The 25,299-nt window shown below is 37.7% G+C and overlaps 4 protein-coding genes across 5 annotated transcripts; 2 read left to right on the top strand and 2 right to left on the bottom strand.

Moving 5' to 3' along the window:
* On the top strand, positions 1–2,128 carry LOC122002372 (squamosa promoter-binding-like protein 16). Its single transcript, XM_042557517.1, has 3 exons — positions 1–900; positions 983–1,113; positions 1,239–2,128. Exons 1-3 carry the CDS (start codon positions 491–493, stop codon positions 1,826–1,828), a joined length of 1,131 nt encoding a protein of 376 aa, XP_042413451.1. The 5' UTR covers positions 1–490; the 3' UTR covers positions 1,829–2,128.
* A 1,685-nt stretch (positions 2,129–3,813) lies between these two features.
* LOC122002373 (nuclear transport factor 2B-like) lies at positions 3,814–13,363 on the bottom strand. The gene is made up of 2 exons (XM_042557518.1): positions 12,904–13,363; positions 3,814–4,184 (listed from the first exon to the last, which is right to left on the bottom strand). Exons 1-2 carry the CDS (start codon positions 13,330–13,332, stop codon positions 4,110–4,112), a joined length of 504 nt encoding a protein of 167 aa, XP_042413452.1. The 5' UTR covers positions 13,333–13,363; the 3' UTR covers positions 3,814–4,109.
* Positions 13,364–14,877: 1,514 nt separating this feature from the next.
* LOC122002370 (small ribosomal subunit biogenesis GTPase RsgA 1, mitochondrial-like) lies at positions 14,878–20,781 on the bottom strand. Of its 2 annotated transcripts, none has more exons than XM_042557515.1 (5): positions 19,967–20,781; positions 18,286–18,507; positions 15,793–15,984; positions 15,517–15,710; positions 14,878–15,217 (listed from the first exon to the last, which is right to left on the bottom strand). In XM_042557515.1, the coding sequence occupies exons 1-5, from the start codon at positions 20,627–20,629 to the stop codon at positions 15,058–15,060; spliced, it is 1,431 nt and encodes a 476-aa protein (XP_042413449.1). In that variant the 5' UTR covers positions 20,630–20,781; the 3' UTR covers positions 14,878–15,057. The 2 variants fall into 2 exon arrangements, with proteins under 2 accessions (XP_042413449.1, XP_042413450.1); XM_042557516.1 differs by having other exon boundaries at positions 15,081–15,217; positions 15,494–15,710.
* Positions 20,782–22,058: 1,277 nt separating this feature from the next.
* Positions 22,059–23,275, top strand: LOC121999695 (transcription factor MYB119-like). The gene is made up of 3 exons (XM_042554340.1): positions 22,059–22,435; positions 22,502–22,653; positions 22,701–23,275. The coding sequence occupies exons 1-3, from the start codon at positions 22,059–22,061 to the stop codon at positions 23,273–23,275; spliced, it is 1,104 nt and encodes a 367-aa protein (XP_042410274.1).
* The last annotated feature ends 2,024 nt before the right edge of the window (positions 23,276–25,299 follow it).

Below are 25,299 nucleotides of genomic sequence, written 5' to 3'. Positions count from 1 at the left end.
GCAACTTGTAATGGATAGCAACCACACCCTGTCACTTTTGGCTGGACTTTTTCCACAGTTGCAGCTTGCTGCTCTGTTCTCTCTCTCTTTCTCTCAGTAACTTTGGCAATAATTATGGCTAAAGCCTTTTGTGTGTCTCCTCTGGGGCTCATCTCTACTTATAGGGCACCTCTGCGTTCTATGCTGTCTCGTTCAGGAGCTGTGCTCCCACTGTACTCGAGCTTAACTCCACCTCTCTTTTAACCTCCTATTCAATGCTTGAATAATTGAGTCCGGTGTCAGTAGATCGAGTAGTGGTGATGGGGAAGGCCAAGCGCCAGCCGGTACTGCTGCAGCTCCTCTGCTCGTAAGCCTCCTCGCTTTGTCTGCCTCTGTTGCCTTCCCGTATCCCCCTTTCATCTTGCCGAGTGGAGACTTTTACTGGATTCTTCAACTGCGCGAAGCCTTTTGCGAGCTTGTTGGATTGCTTCCCTCATTTGCTCAGCGTTTGATGGAGTGGAGCAGCTCCAAGGTGCCGTATTGGGACATGGCGGAGCTGGAGCAGGGGGCGGAGCTCAACGTGGGCGCTTTGGCGGGTCCGAGCTTTGTCCTGGGGAGCCAGAGCGGCGGGTTGGTGGATTGCTCGGTCGATCTGAGGCTGGGTGGGTTGGGTGAGTTCGGGCCGCCGGAGAGGTGGCTCCCCGTACCCGCATCGACCGCGGCGGCGGCGGCAGCCGTTCCGTCGAGGAGAGCCCGTGCGGGAAGCAATGCCGGCGCCTCGTGCTTAGTCGACGGGTGCAAATCCGACCTCAGCAACTCCCGTGAATATCACCGGCGGCACAAGGTCTGCGAGGTCCATTCCAAGACGCCGATGGTGATGGTGGGTGGCCAGGAGCAGCGCTTCTGCCAACAGTGCAGCAGGTAATGGAACAGGGCATCCTGCAAAATCATACATATCGAGCTCTAGTTGCTGTTCTTCATACATATCGATAATCCCGTCCAGGTTTCACCAACTGTTGGAGTTCGACGAGGTCAAACGTAGCTGTCGAAAACGCCTAGACGGCCACAATCGACGCCGAAGGAAGCCTCAACCCGAATCCATCAATCCTGGAAGCTTATTTCCAAACACTCAAGGTATGATCTCGAACAATGTACGTACACACTCGGTCTCTGAGCTCGTGCAGGATGCAGCTAGCTAGCTAGCTAGCTAGCTGCTGGTTCAGCTGATTTCAGTAACCTATAAGCTATTCTGTGCGCAGGAGGCAGCTTCTTGATGTACCCTCCTCCTCCTCCTCATGGGATCCCATCTCCAACACAAGGGCACAGCACCTGGTCTGGGATCGACAGCCAGCAATGCTTCTCTGCCTCATCGAGCACCAAAAACATAAAACAGTTCTCTTTTCTGCAAGATGACAGCAGCCGTTTCTCGCAGCCCACATTCCACGCCATGCTCAAGGCGACGTCGACAGCAGAGAGTGGCAGCGGCAGTAGCAGCAGCAAGGTTCTCGCCGGAGGAGTGCCGCCTGAGCAAATCCTCGACTCCGACTGTGCTCTCTCTCTTCTGTCAGCAGCTCAGGGATCGGGAGGCATCGGCGTCGGCCAACTGCTGCCTGCCGGAAGGATACCCGTGCACCGGCCTCTGGTTTCCGATCTCGCCTACGCCACTGCTCGACCTTCGAGCTATGCTTCGGCGCAACCAGTTGCCTTTTCTTGTTTCGATGATCCAGAAGGCAATGTGTTCGTTTGCGAGGCCGAGACCGGCCTTCAGTGCCAGTGCGTGTTCAATGCGATGGGCGGAGCAGGGTCGTCCGGCGAGGCCTCCCAAGCTCTTCCATACCCATGGCAGTAGCTCGATAGATGCCTGCACTTTTCATGATCGATTACAGTCCCTCATTGTTGGTGCGAGACTACAGATTATGTTCTAGTACATGAATTCAATTCAGGATCTGGATCTGCATGCATGTGCCGATTGTCCTCATCCTAAATGCGTACTGTCGTTTTAAGGTTTCAGGAGGGTTTCAAGCAATGAAAAGCTACATTTTCCACTGTCTACCTACTGTTAAACCTAGCGCTTAGATCGGTCAAAGTCTTAGTGAAGCTTTGTGCCATCGATCTAGTGAAATTAATTGGTGAACTTGATATCTAAATTTTAAGTTGAATTGGTGGAATTGTAATGAAAATCTAAATGTGAATCGACACTTTCTAAAGGATAAAACTAATATAATGGTAATCTTTTAAGTACATTCCATGCTATATGAATTTCTTAGTACCCGTCTTAAAATAAGTGATTTTTTATAGTTAGATAAAGATGCATCTACTTAAAGTATACGGTAAAAAAATTATTTTATTTAAATTATAAACTTTTGAATTGAAAAACAGAAAGACAAGTGCGGGCTTACAAGACTGTCGCTTTTATGTCTGAACAAAATCCGAGGCGAGCAGTAGGCTCCATCATCGGCGAGGTGCGGTGGGCGAGGTGGACATGCGAATCCAGGCAAAATCCAAGCAGTGGCTGCTGCGAGAAGACAGCAAGAAATGGCCGACATGTTGTAGCCAAGGAAGCAGATCTTTGCCTCCTCTCCCGATCCTATCGGATCCGATCAGCGCTGGTACACATCGGCACTGATAAGCATGCACGGCCTCCAATCCAATGCAACAGCTCGTTCCCCAATACCACCCTTTTTAATTGTCGTCATCATTTTTTTCACAGAAACATTACTATGACGCTGCACAGCACTGTCATTCAACTGGTGGGTGGTGGCAATGGATAGGGCCGTCTTATTCAGGCGTCGTCAAGCTGCTGCTGCTGCAAAGTGAGATGCATCATCACTCAGTGGTTGCGGGTGATGCATTCAATCAGTGCGTGTCTCCTGCGTCCTACCAAATTTGAGGTGACATCTCTTTGGACAGCTGCTGGCCCCTTCGAACAGCCTTGGAACAGATACGCTGCTCCATAGGTCGCTTCGGTCCCTGTTGAAGTATCTGGGATTTCATCAGCAGACAGAGTTAATGGTTCCAAATAATTAAGCAGCGCATTACGCTTTTAAATTTAAATAAAACATCTACTTTTGAAGTAATTAAGCATTCCACTTGTTATTAATCAGTTTACTCAACGGCTGAATCCCAAGCCACTTAAGGACTAAACTCGTCCAACCAGGCTGAAGCCCCAAACAATTCAAGCTAGTTGACTTTCACTTCTATTCGAGAGAACTCCATTTGACTTGGCCTATGTGCTTTGAGGTACATAGTATATGGATTCAGCTCGGTGGGGAGCGTATGTCCTAGACACGGGTTAATTAAGAGCTGCAGAGCAAATAAAATAAATGAATGTCAACCCCTTTTCGAGTCTTTAAATATAAGATTAGCTATTATTCCTAGTCGACTTTGAAGGATTTTGAATTGACTTGAAAAGTGCTGGCAAGATAACTAAAAGGCTGGTATCTAATGAACAAAATGATTAATTTCTTTCTGCCACGAACAGATTGCAGGGTGATTTAGTAGGCCCTATGTAAATTATTTCAACCTTATGTGCTGACAAGGGTTTCGGTCTCACCGAGCATAAACTTTGGATAGATCATCCAGAAACGAGTTCCAAAAGTGCTTACCCAAAGTCACCCGAAACCAGCTTCTTGTTGATGCAGATACCAAGCAACTAGTTCTAGAAAGCTTTAACTGGCAAACAGAATCGGCTTATCCAGATCACTACAAGAAAGGTCAGGGAAAAAAAAAATATGAAACCAAACAAAGAATAAATAACAAAATAGACTATGGTTATTGATTATAGAGTGACAGATATTGGCATCAAACCATGGCATGATGTTCTCTTAAACCATATCAACAAGAATACTGTTTTATGCAACCAAATCTGCCAGATTCAAATAAGAACCTGCAAAATCTCCTCCAAATAAATAGCACATGATCCGTCTTAACAAGCAGAGACACACAGATGCATGGTAAATAAAGGTCATGACTAAACCATTGTAGACCCTAAAGAGGTTGAACCCCACACGACCAAAGAGCAATATTACAGAACAAGCAATTAAACATAAGTGGACAATCAATATTTGTTCAATCCCAAATCCATACAAGTCGCTCAGCTACTGCCATCTAGTCCATGTGCAAAAGATTGCTCAGGCGTAGTTTAGACGGAATATGTCATTCAATACATAGAAGCTTCCTTGTGGCGTTGGCATAAGCTGAAACATCTGCAACAAAAATACAAACCAATTAACTTGCATGAGTAATAGGACTGCTGTCAATATATGGCTATCACAAATTCCATGCGCTGAACCAAAATAGAAGATCAATAGCACCTTGTGAAAAAACAACAGTAAGAAATAAAGTCATACCAAGACTTTTACCAACAAAAAATAAACAAGAATTAGTATACGGCTATATCCAAAAAATGAGGCACTGGAGTACTTTGACTGATTGGTGGATCATGTGATCAACAATTTAGCAGATCAGGAACTGGTCAATTGAGCTTCTTATATTCCCGACTGTCCAAAGATCAAAGATTTAGGAAAAGTGACAATGATCAAAAATCAAATTGAACTAATGTTAAAACCTTATTGACACGTGATTGCCCCAGAGTCAACAAAACACTTTTAGTCGACTAAGGCTCATTTGCAAGCAAGTGAATCCACTCAAAGGCACCACTCTGGTCACTTACAACAAAAAAGACTATTACAGGCACCATTCTGTTCGTTTGCAACAACAGACTATCACAGGCACCACATTTTAGGTAGTAAACAAATTGCCTCTAAATAATATCTTCAACATTGTAAATCAAATGTCTAATTTAATGTGTTGAAATTCCTGGTATGACCCAATGTCTTCTTTTAGCATCATCAACCTCGCATTTTAATCTATTCATGAGCCTAATAAATTCTTCACCATGATAACCAAAGGCAGAAGAATGCCCATGCTTTATTATTATAGGAAAGTAAAACATGACAACGACAAAAATAATAATCAAAATGTTGGTGAAAAGTGAAAACAATGCAAAATGGGGAGAAATAATAAATAAAGATTCAATGGAGAGGAAGAAAATAAACAATGCGAAGTAGATTCTCATATAGTTGAAAGGTGCCCCATTAGCTTATTTGCCAGCACAGTTTACAGCATATAGCTTAAGTCTAACTCATAAAATTGACAAGAGATAACATGCAGCATCAGAAAACATTATGAAAAAGCATTTCAATAATCCAATTACCCTTTTCAAATATTATAGCCGAAGCCAAGTTTAAAAAAAGGATCATGCTTTGAATGATTAACAAGATTAGGCCACGTCATGAATGTTAGAAGATGATTCAGCAGATGATTGATGTAATAAATCATCACATTCTACCATGTAACAAGATTAGTACCATATAAGGTACAAGACAAGTTGAAATTCATGTATACTTCCAGAAATTGTAGCCATATACCACAATAATTGATTTATGAAACCTAAAAAATCGTTTTCATTTTCTAAACACAATGCCATAAAATTGCAGAAAATAGAATGTATTTGATAAATAAATATCTTTACATTCAACTGGACTTAATAATATCCAAATTAATAAATTATCAAACATATTCTGCATGGATTGAAATTTCAACTGAACCAAAGTTTCAGTAAAATTGAAGTACCACATCAAAGGGAAGCATCCATAGAGCTCAGAATTTCATGGATTTGGAGAAGCATTCACATTTAGCTCAGCCTCAAATTCAATGAAACAATAACCGCTACTTCTAGTCATGTACAATGAGGCAGTGTTATTTGGACAAAGAAAATGAGTAGATGGATCAAAGGCAGATATAATTTTATCTCTTCCTTCTTTACTTGAGAGGATGGAATAGATAAAGACAGATGGAAAAGTTGGCAAACAAAAAGACGTTGTCATCCCTTACTAGTTCAAGGATGGAAGGGTTAACATTTTTATTTCCAAATCACTCTTCGAATTTATTTTTATTGAATTCCACTTAATACTCTTATTTAATATGCTTCATCAAAATCAAAAAAGGATAGTCTAGGATCCCAGGGAAAGGTCGGACTACATAGGATCTATTGTATGCAGTCTTACTTGTATTACAAGAGGCTATTTCTGTGACTTAAACTTGTGACCCACCAATCACAGTGCAATAACTTTACCGTTGCACCAATGCTCCCCTCCATCAAGGCCACAAAAAAAAAACTCCCTGATCATGCATGCAACAATTAACCATCTATTCTAAACATGCAAACAGATTATCATAGTATGTAAAAAAACGTCTAAACCTACCATCAATAAAAATGTGAAGAACAAGCTTTGGTAGTCACACAGAAGAGGACAATAACAAAAACATAGTGACGGAGACATGTGGCAAACTCCATTAAAAGTATATAAGCGTAGACATATAGATTCTAAAACTCCACTATTAATTCGGTATGTCTTGGAAGATGATAAACCTACTTGGGTATATATTTTCCTAAGGGTCAAAAGTCTGTATTAAATGACCAACCATTCAAATATGCTTTAATTTCCCATGCTTGGAAAATTGTAGCTTGTAGCATAAGTTGCCTATGTGTGAGTCTTTTAAGTTTCCTATGGGTCTTTATGAGTCTTTTGTTTTCAATGAGTCTATCTACTAGCATTTATGTTGCTTGAGTCCTAGCATAAATATGTGTATTATTGTAATGCTGAAATATGGAATAGATATTAAAGGTTTGAGAGTTCTCTTTGGTTGTGTGATACACTCCCTATGGTGTGATGCCTAGAAACCTTTACGTGTGATACCTAAATTTCTACATTTATTTATACAATCTCCCTATGGTGTGATGCCTAAGAATCTCTTTACCACTTCATTCCAAATTTCTACTTTCCAAAACACCCAATCCTCAATGTCCGTTTGTGCTACATCATTTTAGTATCAGAGCCTTAGAGCTTTAATATGTCTACAAGATCTAGGAGCAGCTTTAGAGGAAAATTGGCTGATAATCAACTTGATGAGATACTTATTTGCGTGATGGAGCAACTTGATGGCATGCAAATTCGACTAAATGGTGTTAAAGCTATGATTTCTCAATCTAAAGGCGATCAAGTCCAAGGAGAGCATGGAGAAACATCTCAAGCAAACAACATGATTCAAGAAGGGTTTCTAACACCTCAATAACATCAACCTTTTTCTGAGTGGACTAGAGGATTTCTTGAAGCAAAAAATAAACCAAGATCCTGTTAGAGATATAACTCTGCCCGTAACGAACTAATCATGCAGATAAAGGAGGGTTGCGTTAGGTTGCCCGCTTAAAACTATGACAAATATTCAATGAAGGGATTCATTAAACTATTGTACTAATGCTTGGTTGTTCCCCGAAAGGAACGCATTGCAGGGTTCAACTGTAATGTCTCGGCAAAGACTGCTACATCATCAAAACTCGAGTGTAGTGCTAAATATGTAAGTGTTTGCATTGCAGGGTCCAACTACAACGTATCGACAAGGACCGCTACATCTCCATGAGAACTTGGGTGTAGTGTTAAATATGCAAAAGTTCTCACACCAAAGGTTGAATAAGAACAAATATGATAGGAAAATTAATAATCTAATATTTGGAACATAGAACATAGGAACCCTCACTAGTAAATCAATGAAGGTAGTAGATACGATGATTAGAAGAAGAATTAGTATTTTGTGTGTAAATGAGACAAAATGGGTAGGCAAGAATGCAAAACTCATAAAGAACTCGGGTTTTAAGTTATGATAAACAGGAAAGAGTAAAACAAGAAATGAAGTGAGTATTGCTGTAAATAGTTAATTAAAGGATAAATCGTAATAGTAGTTAGAAAATGGAATAGAATTATAACCCTCAAGATAATAGTGGTAAATAGTGGTAAAAGAAACTATGAACATAATTAGTATATATGTACCGCAAGTAGGATTAGATAAAAACGACAACCTGGTGCATGAAACTCCCGCCATACGAGGTCCCGGGGAAGGATTCATTGTACGCAGCCTTACCCTGTTTTTTGCAAGAGGCTATTTTTAGAATTTGAACTCGTGACCTTTAAGTCACAAAACAACAACTTTACCATGACCGCAAGTAGGATTAGATGAAGCTACCAAATCAAGATTTTGGGACGACTTAGATGAAATATTACAAAACATTCCACCAAATAAAATAATTTTAATAAGAGATGATCTAAATGGGCATGCCGAAGTGAAAAATGAGGAATATAAGAGGGTACATGGGGTTATGGATTTGGAACGAGAAATGAGGAAGGTAGGAGTACAAGCATTAAGTGAAATATATGATGATTCTAATACGACATGGGATAAGATAATATTAAAGTTGAAAATAGTAGCTAACAGTGTACTCGGTGAGTCAAAGAGACATGCACTATTAAGTAAGAAATCTTGGCGGTGGAATAAGAAAGTACAAGAGAAGTGAAGGAAAAAAACGAATAGCTTATAAGGAATTATATATTTCTAAGAACGAGGAAATTTAAAACAATATACAAAAGAAGGGAAAGATGGGAAAGACATTTATAGAATGAAACTTTTGAACGATTATATCAAAAATTGGATACAAAAGAAGGAAAAGACATTTATAGAATAACTAAAGTGAGAGAAAGGAAGACAAGAGATCTTATCCAAATAAAATGTATTAAAGATTAATGTAATAGGGTACTAGTAAAGGATGGAGAAATAAAAGAGCGGTGAAAGAGGTATTTTTATCAATTTTTAATGAAGGTTCAAATGACCAACTTAACTTAAATAATTTAAGAAGGCCAATTGAGTATAGAAATTTAACTTTTTATTGTAAAATTCAAATTTCGAACAAGCTTTAAATGTGATGCATAACGGAAAAGTCGTTGGATCAGATGATATTCCGATAGACATATGGAAGTGTTTAGGAAAATAAGATATTGAATGACTTACAAAATTATTTAACATGATATTGAAAATGGAAAAAACGTCTAATCAATGGAAGATAAGTACTCTAGTTCTCTTATATAAGGAGGGAGACATACAAAATTGTGTAAACTATAAGAGTATTAAACTGAGTCATACTATGAAACTTTTGGAAAAAATAATAGAAAAAAGATTAAGAAAAAATACCACGATGACAGAAAATCAATTTGGGTTCATGCCTAGAATGTGACAATAGAAGCTAGACATCTTCTTAGACAATTAATTGAAAAATATTGAGAGCAAAAACAAGATCTACACATGATATTCATTGATTTAGAAAAAACTTATGATAGAATCCAAGAAAAATTATATGGAGAATTCTAAAAAAGAAAAGTGTTAGCGTAACATATATTGAACTAATTAAGGATATGTACGAGAATGTAACAACTAAAGTAAAGACTTCAGGCGGAGTAACTAAAGTATTTCCAATAAAGATAGGGTTACATCAAGGATCAACTTTGAGTCCCTATTTTTTTACACTAATTATGGGTGAACTCGCTGTACACATTCAAGACACGGTCCTGTAGTACATGTTGTTTGCAGATGATATTGTTTTGATAGATGAAACACGTGAAAGAGTAAATGCTAAATTAGAATCTTGACGGGAAACACTAGAAGGGAAAAGTTTTAGACTTGGTAGAACAAACACAGAATATATGAAATTTAAATTTAGCAATATTAGACATAATAAGACAATTGTTAAGATAGGCGATGACGAGTTGCCCGAAACTGAGAGCTTTAGATATTTAGGATCATTTTTGTCAAATGATGGAGGAATTGAGAGAGATGTTTTACATAGAATACAAGCAGGATAATTGAAATGGAGGAAAGCGTCGGGTGTTTTATGTGATTGTAAAGTACCTCTAAAACTTAAAAGAAAATTTTACAAAACCGCAATTAGACCTGCTATTTTATATGAAGCTGAATGCTGGGTCATGACTCGAGCACATGAGCAGAAGATGAGAGTTGCAGAGATGAGGATGTTAAGATGGACGCGTGGACATACAAAAATGGACAAAATAAGAAATGAGAACATTAGAGAGAAAGTTGGAGCTATATCTATTGAGGGATAACTCTAAGAGACACATTTAAGATAGTACGAGCATGTACTTAGACGACCAATAAATGCTCCAGTTAGGCAATGTGAAACTATGGCAAACATGTATATCAAACAAGGAAGACCAAAAAAGACTTGATTAGCAAAAATAAAAAAATATAAAATTTATTTAAGTATAGATGATATAATAAGAGATAGAACTCAATGGCGTAAAAGAATCCATATAACCGACCCCACCTAGTGGGATAAGGCTTGATTGTTGTTGTATGTCGTTGGAGATATAACAGAGAAGGTTCGAAAGGTGACAGATTTCAAAGGCTCATTTGCCATCAATTCAAACAATGAAAGATGACATTAAAGATGTAATTGATCATCAAATTGTGTCTGAAAAAGGGTACGGTTATCAAAAGTATCTTATCAAATGGAGGACACGACCCTTTTTGAATGTGACCTTTATAAAAAATTCCATGCTTTTAACTTGCCAAAGACAAGTTTTTCTCACCCAAAGAGAGTTAGATGGAGACAAGTGCCAAACTCCATTAAAACCCTATAAGCACATAAATAAAGATTCTAAAACTCAGCTATTAATTTAGCATGTCTTGGAAGATGATAAACCTACTTGGGAAATGACATAAAATTCATCAATTTCTAAGGGTTGAAGTCAAAAGTCAACATTAAATAACCAACAATTCCAATATGCTTTAATTTCCCATACTTGGATAATTATAGCATATTTATGAATCTTTTAAGTTTGAGTCTTTTAAGTTTCGTATGTGTCTTTAGAAGTCTTTTGTGTTTTTAATGAATTATCTACTAGCATTTATGTTGCTTGAGTTCTTTGTGAGTCCTAGTATAAATATGTGTACTGCCGTAATGCTGGAATATGAATAGATATCAAAGTTTTGAGAGTTCTCTTTGGTTGTGTAATACAATCTCCCTACGGTGTGATGCCTAGGAACCCTTAAGTGTGATACCTAAATTTCTACATTTCTTTATACAATCTCCCTGGTGTGATGCCTAAAAACCCTTAGGTGTAATACCTAAGTTTCTAGAATCCCTTTACTTCCAAACCACCCCCTCAATCTCTGCTTGTGCTGCATCACATAGAGTGAAACATCTCAATGCTGAAAAAATAGTATGGTTAGCATTTGGAATTAGGAATAGGTAAAATTTGTTTGAGTTATACATCCATCCATCATCAAGCAAACATGTACAAAAATATTAAAATCAAACTAAACTCCTTTCACCCCTTTATCTATCAATCAACTCCAGCAGTTCATCTATCTTGCTATCCATTTGCCTAATAAGAAAGACTAAAGAAATCTAATTCATATTGTATGAGGCATCCAAGAATTTTTGGGATAGATTTTGCTTGTTTTTGATACAACAATCACCATTTCCGAATTGTTACAACATTGATGATCAACTGCTCATTTAGGAGACTAAAGATGCATTCTGTTTTTGTTAAATAACAGTGTTTCAGCTAAGGTAATTCCTTCCCTCAAAAAGATTTTCATATATGATATGTATTGAATATTTATGTATTAAATGAAGTTAAAATTGGCTAAGATAAACAGTTCGGGCAAGAAGCCAAGACCTTTTATGTCCTGAAGAACCAAAGCAGTTACAAACAAACATATATTTCTTGAAAATTAAAAATTGATCATAAACACAGCCAAATCATCTCTATACTTTGATAATGTAATAAAATTTCAAATGTTTTTTCTGCGGTTTAACATTCTGTGGTCAAATGGAAAACCCAGATGCACAAAGCAACTAGTTTCAAAATATGAACTGGAAGCATTAATAAGAGAGACATTTGTAAAAGGAGTCTCAGATACAAATGTGTATACATCATGAAGAATAGTTGCTGATGCTAAATAATAACAAGTAAAGGTTTGATGATAAATTGGACTGATGCATGGTCAGAGAATTGTCAAGGATAGAAGAAAAAATATATCATAGCTACATTTTGCTATATTGCCTTATTAATTTCAGGCAAATTATCTAATTATTGACAGTTGACCAATGTACAAAAGCAGATGTGAAGTGCAATCCAAGACAATATAATGTTTTAAAAAGTGGGAATTAAATTAATCATTCCCCCAAATCTGTAGCAATAGAGCGAACAGTTCAAGACAATATAATGTTCCAGAATAAGTGCGACTTCAATTAGACACTAAGGTTTTAGAAAGTTGGACTTGAATTAATCATTTCCCCAAATCTGTAACAATAGAGTGAACATTTCAAAACAATATAATGTTTTCCAGAACAAGTGCTACTTCAACTATTTCCAAACGTTAATGGTGCAAATTATAAAGTCAGAGTCTATGATCAAGAAAACATGGAAATAAGTGATATAGAAGGGTAATTAGGCAGCAAATTGATGTAAGTTGCAAAATTTGCAAATTTCCTGCCTCTGAATTAAGAACAGTGCAATTTTGTTCTATAGTTGTGTGTTGATCATAGATGGTTCCTAAACATGATGAGATGCCTTTCACTGATGACAGCAAAGTTAATTTGGGTAGCCATTTATTAAGAAACAATAGCAATCCAGAAAACTCCAGACGTTTTTATTTGATCTAAAAGACCAAAAACTAACAGAAGGATAGACGAAGTAAGAAACAATAATCCCAGTCCGACCTAACGCCACAAAAGAATAAAGAAGAAAATTTTATAAGAGCAACTAGCACTACAATTAGATTAGATAGTAGCACACGTAGGGGAATCATAAATTCGACATCCTCTCATAAACTTAGATCATTCAAAATACTTGATCATTGCAGAAAAGAACAATAGGTTATAAATTATAATAAGGGAAATTTGGATCCCTAATCGACGACCTAAAATTTAGCCGATTATTAAAGGTGCAAAACCCAGGGAGTCAAGTAGATCTTAATCGGATCAAATAGGAAATCCCGCAGAAAATATACCTGGCTAAATTTGAGTGCGTGCGACTCGCCACCGACGTGGAGGGAGCCGCTGACGAAGACGAGCATGCCACCGGCAGGGCCGGATGGCTGGCAGTCGACGGTTGTGATGGCGTGGGCGCACTGCTGGAAGGGAAGAGACGTAAGCTTCGCGACGATGGCCGCGGCGCCTTGGATCTTATCGCCCTCGAAGGTGAGCATAGAGGCGTCCTGGTAAAGGCCCCCCAGCGCTGCCCTGTTGCTGTCGAACGTCCGGTAGTAGTGCTCCACGAAGGCCTTCGCTACCGCATCTGGGTCCATTGCTTCCGCCGACGACGGTGAAATCTCGTCCCAACTCGTCCCCTCACTTCCGCCCTTGAGTTTATAACGAAGCGTGAGAGAAGCAGAGAGGGGCGTTGACTGCTGAGATCGCCTTGCATAGTTTGCTATCATCTGCCGCGGGTAAAACTTAATCAAATCATGCAACGGCCCGGCCCATCTAGAAACAAACGTCTCTGGTCCGTTCGTTTTACATATGACGATATAATTTATTATATTTATTATTATTATTATTATTATAGTTTGTTTCTTTTAACTGGTAGCGTAGACAAGGATATTTTTTTAAAGATTTTCTATAAAAGATTCATTTTCGATCGTATAATCCAAAAACTATTCCTAGTTGTTAATGATTACTTATAAAAGAATGGCTATCAACATTCGATACTTTTAAAACATTATCGGTCAATTAAGAAAGCGTTTCGATGTGGAAATTTTATGAAAAAAAACCTTGTAGAATTTATATTTTAGATAAAGAACCCTATCTTTATTCATTCATTTCATGAACCCCCAAGTAAATGCATGATAAATTATGTCAACCTGAAATGCCTATTTTAAAAAAACAATAACAATTGGAAATGAAATTTAAAATATTGATTATAATAGTTGCTTGTAAACTTGTCTCCTTTTTTTTTTTTTTGTCAAGTTTTGAGATATTGATGTTTAAAGCTAATGTCCAAGAAATCAAACAAAGTAATATCATTATTCTATTTTATTATTTCATTCCTTGGGAATTTGATTCCAAAAGTTAACTCTATTTCATAAACCAATGTATTAAAGAAAAACAAAAGCAGAAGAGCTTAAGATGCACACCATCTATAGATAAGCTGGTAATTGGGTATATACACTCAGAGCTAGGGATGGGCATAATTTGATTCAAACTGGAAAAGTCGACCGAACCAAAAAAATTTCTATTTTTTTGTTCGATTTTTTCGATGTTTCGGTCAGTTTCGATTTAAGTTTTTTAAAATTCGATTATTCGATTCAATTTTCGATTTTGACTCCCAAAAAACCGAAAAAACCTAACCAACCGTATTATACTTAAAACATTATTTTTATGGATATTGGATCATACAAATGAATTAATTTCTAATCATTTATAATATAATAACATAATCAAATTATATATTTATATTTACTTATTGTTATCGGATAACAAAATTTTAGTATTATTTTAAATTAATAATTATTTTAATAAATTAATATTTTTTCTTGTCTCTAAACTAATATTTGTAGTAGCACAAAATCAATTTAATTCATTATATAAATCATATATAACCGACCATATAAATCGGACCGTATTACAATAAAAATCGAACCACACAGTTTGATTTTGAATCAAAAATCTTTAAAACCGAAACCGAAAAAATAAAACCGTAATAGGATAAAACCGGCCGATGCCACCCCTGCTCAGAGCTCAGTTGACTGTAAGAACACATGTTTAGTAGCTATTTGCACTCATGGTCAACGAATAATTTTATCATCTTAAGTTTTTGTGCATAGATATTGTTTGTTTGGTTGATATGGTTGTAGGAACATATTAATAGAAATAGTTGGGTGCCTTCATGGCAGGTAGTCAGTTTTTTATTCCATTATGTTGGCAAGCATACTGAGCCATGTAAAAAGAAAATACTAGTGAGTTGTTGTCGAGAGCAATAGGAGTAGCAAACTTTTATCTCATTATCTGGAATCGGCTAACATGTACTACAACTAATAAGCACATTAGCCTATTCCTATGAGGTCATAATAGGAGGTAGTGTTCATACCTGGCCGTTCAGTATATATACATAACAAAACAATGTAATAGCTTCCATCTTAGAGAGTTATGTCTGATATCCAACCTCACTTAGCACTTTCCTCTGACCAGTAGTCCTCTAGATCTTCAAGATCATCAATATCATCAAGAATAGACTGGTTCAGCCTCTTCCTTGATACCCTCCTATGTTTTTTAAGTTCCAAAAGAGGTTCTGCTTGCTTGACACCCATTTCACGCACCTTGTACCTGCAAAACTTGTCAACTTATTTCATTTTACTCGAGTGTTAAATGCAACTACGATATTAAAGTCGTTCAGACATGGAATTTATCCCTTTTATAATACTTCTGGGGCAACAAACTTTATATTCATGCATGAATATAATGGCACAGGTTTTAAAACCATAATATAACTATCTAACTTGATGCTTAGCTAGACTTCATTTAGTAAATAAAAAGCAAATATCCGACTAACAATGGAGCTACAAAAGTTGTGTTAGAATAAACTCGGATGTACAGACCAACCTTTTTTTCTCTACAATCCTTACCTCACTTCGCCTTCTCTCTTTGTTCCTATTGTTCGTAATTGGAATTCCTCTCTGATTCTGATCTCATCAAGTAATTGCAAATAATATGGATATCTTTCCCAGTCTGCCTTGATAATGCATCCAGGTTCACCAAGGTGTAAACAGTCGCTAAATGCACATTTAAGGGGGTCGCTAGCTTTGTGCATCGTTCTGATCTGAATACATCAAAATAATGATGAATATCAACCAAAATAACAGCAGAGAGCATCATGACAACATTCCATATTCAAACAGAACCTCTGGAAATGTATCTGCAAGAGATCTCTTTGTAACTTTCATCAGACTAGGCTGGTTAAAACCAGGAGTGTCAGCAAGGTAGCCTCCACCAGAAAGCGGGAGCAAAGAAACATGTCTTGTAGTGTGCTTTCCTTTGCCACCTTTAGACACATTGCCAACACGTTGTTCTCCCAGCCACTTACTTCTTTCATACTGAAAAATTATGTAAAGTTCTCTATCAGATCATTTATGAACTATAGAATAATTGATTATTAGTTACATGTAATAACACTCTAATTAATTGATCTGTTTACATGAATGAGTGAAAGTTAATGACAAGCACACTCAAATATGAAACGGCCACATAAATCTACCAAGCGACAACAACAACAACAACCAAGCATTTTCCCACTAGGTGCAGTCGGCTGCATGAATCCTTTTATGCCATTGAACTCTATCTCCTATTATATCATCATCTATATTTAAATAAATTTTATCCTGTTTTATTGTTGCTAACCAAGTCTTTTTTGGTCTTCCTCTTTCTCTTCCTCGTTTGATATGCATGTTTATCATAGTTTCACATCGCCTAACATGTCTGTACCATCTTAAACGTGTCTCTCGAAGTTTGTCCTCAATAGATGCAACTCCGACTTTCTCTCTAATGCTCTCATTCCTTATTTTGTCCATCTTCGTATGTTCACATATCCACCTTAACATCCTCATCTCTGCCACTCTCATCTTATGCTCATGTGCTCGAGTCATAGTCCAACATTCAGCTCCATATAACATAGCAGGTCTAACAGCGGTTTTATAGAACTTACCTTTAAGCTTAAAAGGTACTTTACGATCACATAAAACACCCGACACTCCCCTCCATTTCACCCATCCTGCTTGTATTCTATGTAAGACGTCTCTCTCAATCCCTCCATCATTTTGTAAAAATGATTCTAAATATTTAAATCTCTCGGTTCCGGGCAACTCGTTCTCTCCTATCTTAACAATTGTTTCATTACTTCTAATATTGCTAAATTTAAATTCCATATATTCTGTCTTTAATCTACTAAGCTTAAAACCTTTCCCTTCTAGTGTTTCCCTCCAAGATTCTAGCTTAGCATTTACTCCTTCACGTGTCTCATCTACCAAAATAATATCATCTGCACACAGTACTGTGTCTTGAATGTGGGCAGTGAGTTCGTCCATAATTAGTGTAAAAAGATAGGGACTTAGGGCTGATCCTTGATGTAACCCTATCTTTATTGGAAATGCTTCAGTTACTCCGCCTGAAGTCTTTACTCTGGTCGTTACATCCTCATACATATCCTTAATTAGTTCAATATATATTACGCTAACACCTCTCTTTTCTAAAATTCTCCATATAATTTCTCTTGGGACTCTATCATAAGATTTTTCTAAGTCAATGAATACCATGTGTAGATCTTGTTTTTGCTCCCGATATTTTTCAATTAATTGTCTAAGGAGATGTATAGCTTCTATTGTCGACCTGCCAGGCATGAACCCAAATTGATTTTCTGTCACTGTGCTCTTCTTCCTTAATCTTTTTTCTATTACTTTTTCCCAAAGTTTCATAGTATGACTCATTAGTTTAATACCCCTATAGTTTTCACAATTTTGTAAGTTTCCCTTGTTCTTATATAAGGGAACTAGAGTACTTATCCTCCATTGATCAGGCATTTTTTTTTTTCAATATCATGTTAAATAATTTTGTAAGTCATTCAATACCTTGTTTCCCTAAGCACTTCCATACCTCTATCGGAATATCATCTGGTCCCATTGTGCATCTCATTTAAAGTTTGTTTTACTTCTGAAGTTTAAATTCTACGATAAAAATTAAAATTTCTATGCTCATTTGACCTAATTAAATTACCTAAGTTAAGTTGGTCACCTAAACCTTCATTAAAAAGTTGATGAAAATACCTCTTCCACCGCTCTTTTATTTCTCCATCATTTACTAATACCCTATTACATTCATCTTTAATACATTTTATTTGACTAAGATCTCTTGTTTTCCTTTCTCTCACTTTAGCTATTCTATAAATATCTCTTTCCCCTTCTTTTGTATCTAATTTTTGATATAACCATTCAAAAGTTTCATTTTTTGCTTCATTTACTACTTTCTTAGCTTCTTTCTTGGCTATTGTATATTTTTTTAAGTTTTCATCGTTCTTACAAGTATATAATTCCTTATAAGCTATTCGTTTTTCTTTTACTTTCTCTTGTACTTTCTCATTCCACCACCAAGATTCTTTACTTAGTGGTGCATGTCCCTTTGACTCACCGAGTATTCCACCACCAAGAATCTACCAAGCGACAAGATTCACATAAATCTACCAAGACCACAATATTATCATATATCCTTCCTGTTTGACAAACAAGGTCTACACATCATGAAATATACAAAAGAAATAACATGCAAGAGTCATTCATAACAATTTTGAAGCAACCACAAAAAACAATATATGCAAGAATGATAAGTAATAAGAAAAAAATACCCACATGCTCAAGTAATTTCTTTATTTCATCTTCATCAGAAATTCCCGAAGTAAGCCTCAAGGAGTTGATAAGACTGGACTTCCCAACACCACTTGGACCAACAATTACAGTTGTTTGTCCCTTCAATATGTCCTCAAGAGCAGCCAATCCAGATTTCTGATCAACACTGCAAAATAAAGGTTTGTAGCCCCATCCATGTAACCTTTCTTTCCAGGCGGATAAAGCCTGCATCATATGTGAAAAGCCATTATTGACTAAATCTAAAGATCATTTATTATGACTGTAACAAATAATACAATTATATTGCATTCAAGGATGACAATTCATCTTCAAATTTAAATAAAAATAAAATATAATCAACAGAAAGCGAAGGGTCTTGGGTAAGACTTAGTGACGTACATTTTGGAAAGAGTAAGATCCTACAATCTAACCTTTTTTAAAAAAAATTATGTTGAAATACAAAATTTAGAATGTATCACCTGAATATCACAAAGTACATTGTTCAAGTAGAATATAGCTGTTTCGCACTTTTTTAAATTTAACTATAATGTGTGGTTTCAATATCATAAAATATTTTTCATTTATCTAAATTTGATGAACTTGATGATAAAGATCAAAACTTTTTCTACTCAGTAAGTTAAAAAGGTTTATCAAGTTATGGGATAAATGATTCTGTGGATCAAGATATTACCAAGGATGGGATCCTAGGTTCATGAAATCCAAGCACAATTAAGATCGTACTTGAGAATTTGATTAGGCTATTTGCATTATAGGATTGTAAGAAGATCGTACTTGAGAATTTGATTAGGCTATTTGCATTATAGGATTGTAAGATCCTAAGATCTAGAATGCAAATGTGGCAACCATGATGCCAATTTTCAACTGATTTCTTGTGCAAAGCATATTTCAGCTTTAAGATGGATGTTTCTACAAAGGTAATCATGGTTATATAATATGTTCAATAGCATCTAATATTCAATTATCCTTCCTGTCTTCATTACAATATCTAGTCAACATATCCATGGAACAAGGCACATTTGTCTGCAAATGCATCTACCAAATCCAGCACAACCTCTTTATCAATGCCCAAACCATTCATAAAATCTATTGAAAATCCGTGATATTCTTTTCCACAGATCACCTTGATGATGGAGAAATTATAAACCATCTTGCAATATGCTCATTGTTAAGTCTACTTATAGTGATGGATCTTGTTCTTCTCAGGAAGACCGACAATTTTTTATTATAAAATACTAGATAAAGAGGTCCATTTTAATAGAGAAAGTGCTACTATAAGTTCTCTCCAGCTAGAATGTGCAACAAATTACCACATGGCTACTAAATATGGCCATGTTGTACTCGCTTCATGGATTTGTTTCACATCAGTTTTTCATGTGTGTGTTTCAGTGCTAACTCTGAAAATAATCATGCTAGTATTCTAAGAATCAGTGGACACGCATTGAACCAAGAAGCTAGTTCTGTTGTTAAGCAGCGCTACTTTGCACAGACCAATAGACTATAGAAATGCATAAACCTCGGCCATAAACAGTGAATTTGACAGACTGATTGAGTATTTATTAAAATGGAAGTGTGAACACATAAACAAACAATCTAAATGTGATGATCAGTTAATAAAAAAAAATAAATCAAAACAAACATTGAACAAAGCTAGCTGCACTCAAACCTCGTCGTCAACGAGCTCCAATTTATTCATGGCTAACGTGAGCGGCAATCCAGTGGATTCTGCTTCAACCAAGAACCGAGTTAGCGTGAAGGGCTCAGGCTTTGGCTGATCCATCGAGAAAAGCACCAATAGGTGATCAACATTGGCCAGCGGCGGATCTAAAATCTCTGAGTTCCGCTGAAACACGTCCTCGATCATTCCCCTGCTGTCCACCCAGTCCACGGAACCGACAAGCACCTCGTCACCAACGAGCACCCGCCTCTTAATCTTTTTAAGCAGAGCCCTGACGACGCAGAGCAGCTCCCGCCCAATCCGCGGATCGTCCCCGAAGAAGCCAGGGTTCTCGGGGGTTCCCCCAACAGACTCCACGATGACACGCATGAAGTTAGCCTGGGCGGCGGCCACAAGGCCGACGGCCTGGGAGGGGAGGAGGTGGTGGCGACGCTCGTCGTTGGAATCGAGCGTGGAGGAGGTAGAGGGGATGTCCTTAACGGTGTCCCTGGCCTTGAGGAGGTTCTTATCTGGGGCGGGCTTACGGGAGGTATCGCGGGAGAAAGAGGAGGAGAGGGCGACTGCTGCGCGTGAGGGGACTCTACGGAGGAAGGCGGATGCCGGCGGGAGGGCCTGGAGGCGTAGGGCAGCAAGGGATGAGAAAGGTCGCATCGGAGGGATGAGAGAAAAGCTAGGGTTAGGGAGTTTCGTCGCCGGAGTGAAAGAAGGCAGCGAGTGGAACTGGAAATGGGCGGAGGAAGCCGGGAAGGTTCTGGACTAGAGCCCCCGACTGGTTGTGGTTGGTCTGTGGCGCTTAAAGCCCAAACCCGCCCACGGATGACGGATGAGCACTAAGGGCAAATTTTAAAATGACCATCAATATTTAACCAGTTTTTAATGTACCCTTCAATATTTTGTTAATTATCAAAACTACTCTCTAATATTTTCTATTTTATGGATATGCAAGGGGTTAATTATAAATTCTCTCAATTTTTTTAATGATGTACCTATGTAAGCCTTGGATTCGATTAATTCTAGAGACGGCCTTCCCTCTAATTTGTTCATTAAATTTTGCTCAATCATCAACTTGCACTGTGCCCAAGGAGACAATGAGCTAAATCATAGTAACATGTTCTTAGTGATGAATCACATAGCACAATTCCTATTCTAAAATTATTATCGTCTATTCACTCTATCAAAGTCTTAAGTACTAAGTGATATTTATTGGACAATTTTAATTAAGTTTTCATTGCTTTCATGTTGCTTATATCAAAACATAACTCTTTCACTAATGATATTCACATGCTCTTATGTTGTGTAAATATGACCATTTAAGTTTTTTTGCTTCTATGTTGTTTAGAAAGCTACTTTCTTGATCTAAATTCTTACAGACTAAAAATGTCATAATGATATAATGTAATCAAATTAGTCCATTTCGCTCACTCGATAACAACACCCACTTATCTATATATTTCACAAACAAATTAAAGTTAATGAAAGGAGTCAATCAAGGACAAGTAAGATTGAGCAAAATATCGAACTGATCTAAATTCAAAGTCAATTCAATCCAGTTAATTCAAAATTTTATATTTTATAACTGTGACTCAAAATATTTAACAGGACTCGACTGAATGATGAAAAAATTTGATTATTTATTCAATTTTTATGGGAAATTCAATGGTTCAGTTATTTTTTTAAAAAAAAATTGATTTGTTCAATTTCTATTCCGTTTGATTGTTAACCACTAACAACGTAACAAGTTCTAACTACAAGCAAAAGAAGTAATAATTAATCCAATTAATCAAATAGCTAGCCACATGTTCTTCAGTTTCTCGTCTTCAGGGGTCCATTAAAAGCAACTGATACCCTTCCAAACATCCAGTAACTGAGGGATCTGCAATTAAGGCTGCACTTAATTCTCCACAACTATACATTTCTTACTATTCACACCACCACTAATTAATTGCATCGTCTTAAGAGTAACTTCCATAGTTTAAAACATATTAATTCATGCATGCATGTGTACATAATGCTGTATGTTTCAGAACATATATACCAAATTATGGCACCCCAATCTTTTCGAACATCTCTCTCCCCTGCCATGGAGTTTGGAAGCTTCAAGGTGGACATGGGGGACGACCTCTTCCAGCACCAAGATTTCCTGCAGTTCATCGGCCCGTTGGATGAGATATTGAACGGCTTCGACGGCCCATTCCCGTTTAGTGAAATGGAGAGCAGAGTGCCATTCGAGGGCATCCAGCTGCCGTATTATTTGACAGAGAGATCGATCGGCGGGATGGGGCCGGCGCTGCAGCAGGTCCCGATGGCTTTCGATGAGCTCTCCACCGTCGTCAACAATAAGCCTCAAATGGAAGTCGTCGACGTGCTGATGAAGAATAAGTCTGCGAAGAGAAATGGCGGCAAGACGCAGAAGAAAAGCAGGGGGAAGAAAGGGCAATGGACAGCTGAAGAGGACAGGTAATCTCTGTTTCCTACTCTTTTTTTATTTCTGTTTTGGTGTACTCATTTACTCTGTTTTTGCAGATTGTTGATCGGTCTGGTGGAGAAGCATGGATTGAGGAAGTGGTCTCAGATTGCGAAAGTGATGCATGGAAGAATTGGAAAGCAATGCAGGGAGAGATGGAACAACCATCTCAGGCCAAATATCAAGGTTTCGGTCGTCGTCGTCGTCGATTGTATTTTAGTTTTTCTTTCTTTCTTTCGTGAGTCCTTTGAGACGCAGTGCAGAAGGAGACGTGGAGCGAGGAGGAGGACAAGATTCTGATCGAGGCGCATTCGGAGGTCGGCAACAAATGGGCAGAGATCGCGAAGAGGCTCCCCGGCCGGACGGAGAACTCCATCAAGAACCATTGGAACGCCACCAAGCGCAGGCACATCGCCCCGCGGTGTCGACGCCGGGCCATCAGGAACAAGAACAACCCCAACTCCGGCGTCCTCCTCCAGACCTACATCCAAGGCTTGATGATGGACGGCGCCGCACCACCGGCCACGGACGAGAACTCCAAAGCGAGCGCCGGAGATTTCGCTGGAAACGACTACTCCTCTGTCGCTGACGACTTCAGTGACTTGACAGGCCTTCTGTTCGACGACGGCGGCGAGGAGGAGCTGGACGAGCCGGAGATGAAGGTGGGAGAAGGTGACGCTGGCGGGTTCCTCTCCGAGTTCCCGCTCGGAGTCGGCGAGGGCTTGGCGTGGGAGGAGATGGGCGTGGCGGCCGAACTGTGCTGGGAGGACGACGGCCAAGCGGAGATGGAGCTGATCGAGATGATCTCCCGTTGCCAAAGCGCTCAGCGTTGACGATTGAATTTATAACAAAAGACCAAAAATTAATAATTAAATAGTCACACACATTCATATAATACACATGCTAATACAGTTAATTATCTTTTAAAAACAAGAGAGTGGTTATTATTTACTTTTGATACTGTTTGATTCTTATAACGAATAAAGGGAATATTCCTAGAGTTGTTGGGTTTATTTAGACATAGACAATTGTATACAATATGATAGGGTCACTTTGTATTTATCGATAGTGAAAACATTTTTCATACACATTTACCACTTCGTTCATTGGACATGTTCCATGGGTAGCTCTTTTCCACGCATGCCACATATATCACTTGCTAGCATCTACCAAGGCCTGATCACGGGATGGGATGGGATTGAATCGGATTTGACCCGAATTTATAATTGAGTCAATGGGATAATTATCTGTTGACCAGATTAAAATAGGTTCAAACCTATTACAATTATGACCCATGATTCTAATATTTGGAGTCATCGGTTAACCTGCAATTTCGATTATTAGATTTTTTATATTTTATTTAACGGTTGAGATTATTTAATTAATTATTTTATTAACTATGATTTAATTATTATTATTTTCTAAACTATATAAATAGATAAATCATTTTCTTTACTCTTGTCTTTGAATTATGAAATCTCAGTGATTTTCAATTTCAATTCACTAATTTTAATGAAAGAAGATTCATATCGATCTCGATAAGGTAAGAAAATAGTCACTCTAGATATGGATCTTTGATGACATTCAATTTAAATTTGTTGAGGTTACAGGGAGAGTTATTGAATTAAAATATATTCAAAATTTAAATTTAACTTATTTGTTAAGTGATTAAGTTGATAATCTCAGATTGTCAAGTAGGAAAGAAAAAGTTACTTGGAAAGCTAGGTTGTCGGAATGACTTGGCCGAGTTGAGCTGTCCAAGTTCGAGCTAAGATGGTCGAGTCCGAACTGAGTTGTCCAAGATAGAGCTGGGCTATTTTGTATGGTTGAGTCTAAGTCAGCTGAGTGCTCCTGAGTGAAGTCGAGTCGTCGAGTCCGAGTCGGCCTAGTGCTCCAAAGTGAAGTTGAGTCGGAGGGTTGCCAAGTCTGAGTCAAGTCGGCCAAGCGCTACGGGTGCCTAGTAATTAAGTTGAATGCTTCTGTTGAGTTTGAGTACTCCTGTCGAGCCCGAGTACTCCTGAGTAGGGGTGTAATCAAGTCGAGTCAAGCCGAACTCTTGAATGTTTGAGTTTGACTCGTTTATAATCGAGCCGAGCTCGAGCTTTATTTAACGAATATATTGGCTCACGAGCTTATTCGAGTTTTTATCGAGCCTAAACGAGCTTAATAAATATAAATTATAAATTTAAATATTCATTAAAAATTAAATTATATATTTAGATAAAATTATAATATTCTTATTAAAATTTATAATTTTATTATAATAAATAAATTTAATATATTTGTCTATATTTTTCATAAGTAGAGTGTAAAATATATAAATTTAATATCAAAATTATTATTTTTTTAATTTAAAAGTTGATTCATGAGTTTAACGAACGTGTTCACGAGCTAACGAGCAGAGTATTGCGAAGCTTGAGCTTGGTTTGTTTATCTTAACGAGCCTCATTAAACGAGCTCAAACGAGCTTTTATCGAATCGAGCTTCGAATAGCTCACAAGCGGCTTGGTTCATTTACACCCCTACTCCTGAGTCAGTTGAGTCGAGTACTTTTTGTAAGTATCACATAGTAATTTTGATATGATCAGTCAAATCAAGTTAGGTCTTATTGTGGTTTGATCCTTGTGTCTAAGTATGCAAGAATTTAGGAGAACAGGAGGTCGAGAGAAAAACATAGCTAGCTAGAAGGACGACACTAGAAAGAGCCAACGGGCTCGGTGCGTCCGAGGGACGAGGCGCTATAGAAGAGTACGTTGGCAGACGAAAAGGAAACTCACAGCTATTCCGAGGGATAAGTGTTGGTGCAGCGGAGACCGACAAGAGGGGGGTGAATTGCCTGCAATAAAAACTAAACCCT

This window comes from Zingiber officinale, chromosome 7A, assembly GCF_018446385.1.
Source record: "Zingiber officinale cultivar Zhangliang chromosome 7A, Zo_v1.1, whole genome shotgun sequence".
Lineage (NCBI taxonomy): Eukaryota > Viridiplantae > Streptophyta > Magnoliopsida > Zingiberales > Zingiberaceae > Zingiber > Zingiber officinale.
The sequence above is the reverse complement of the archived record's forward strand: the minus strand, read 5'-3'. Positions and strand labels throughout refer to the sequence as shown.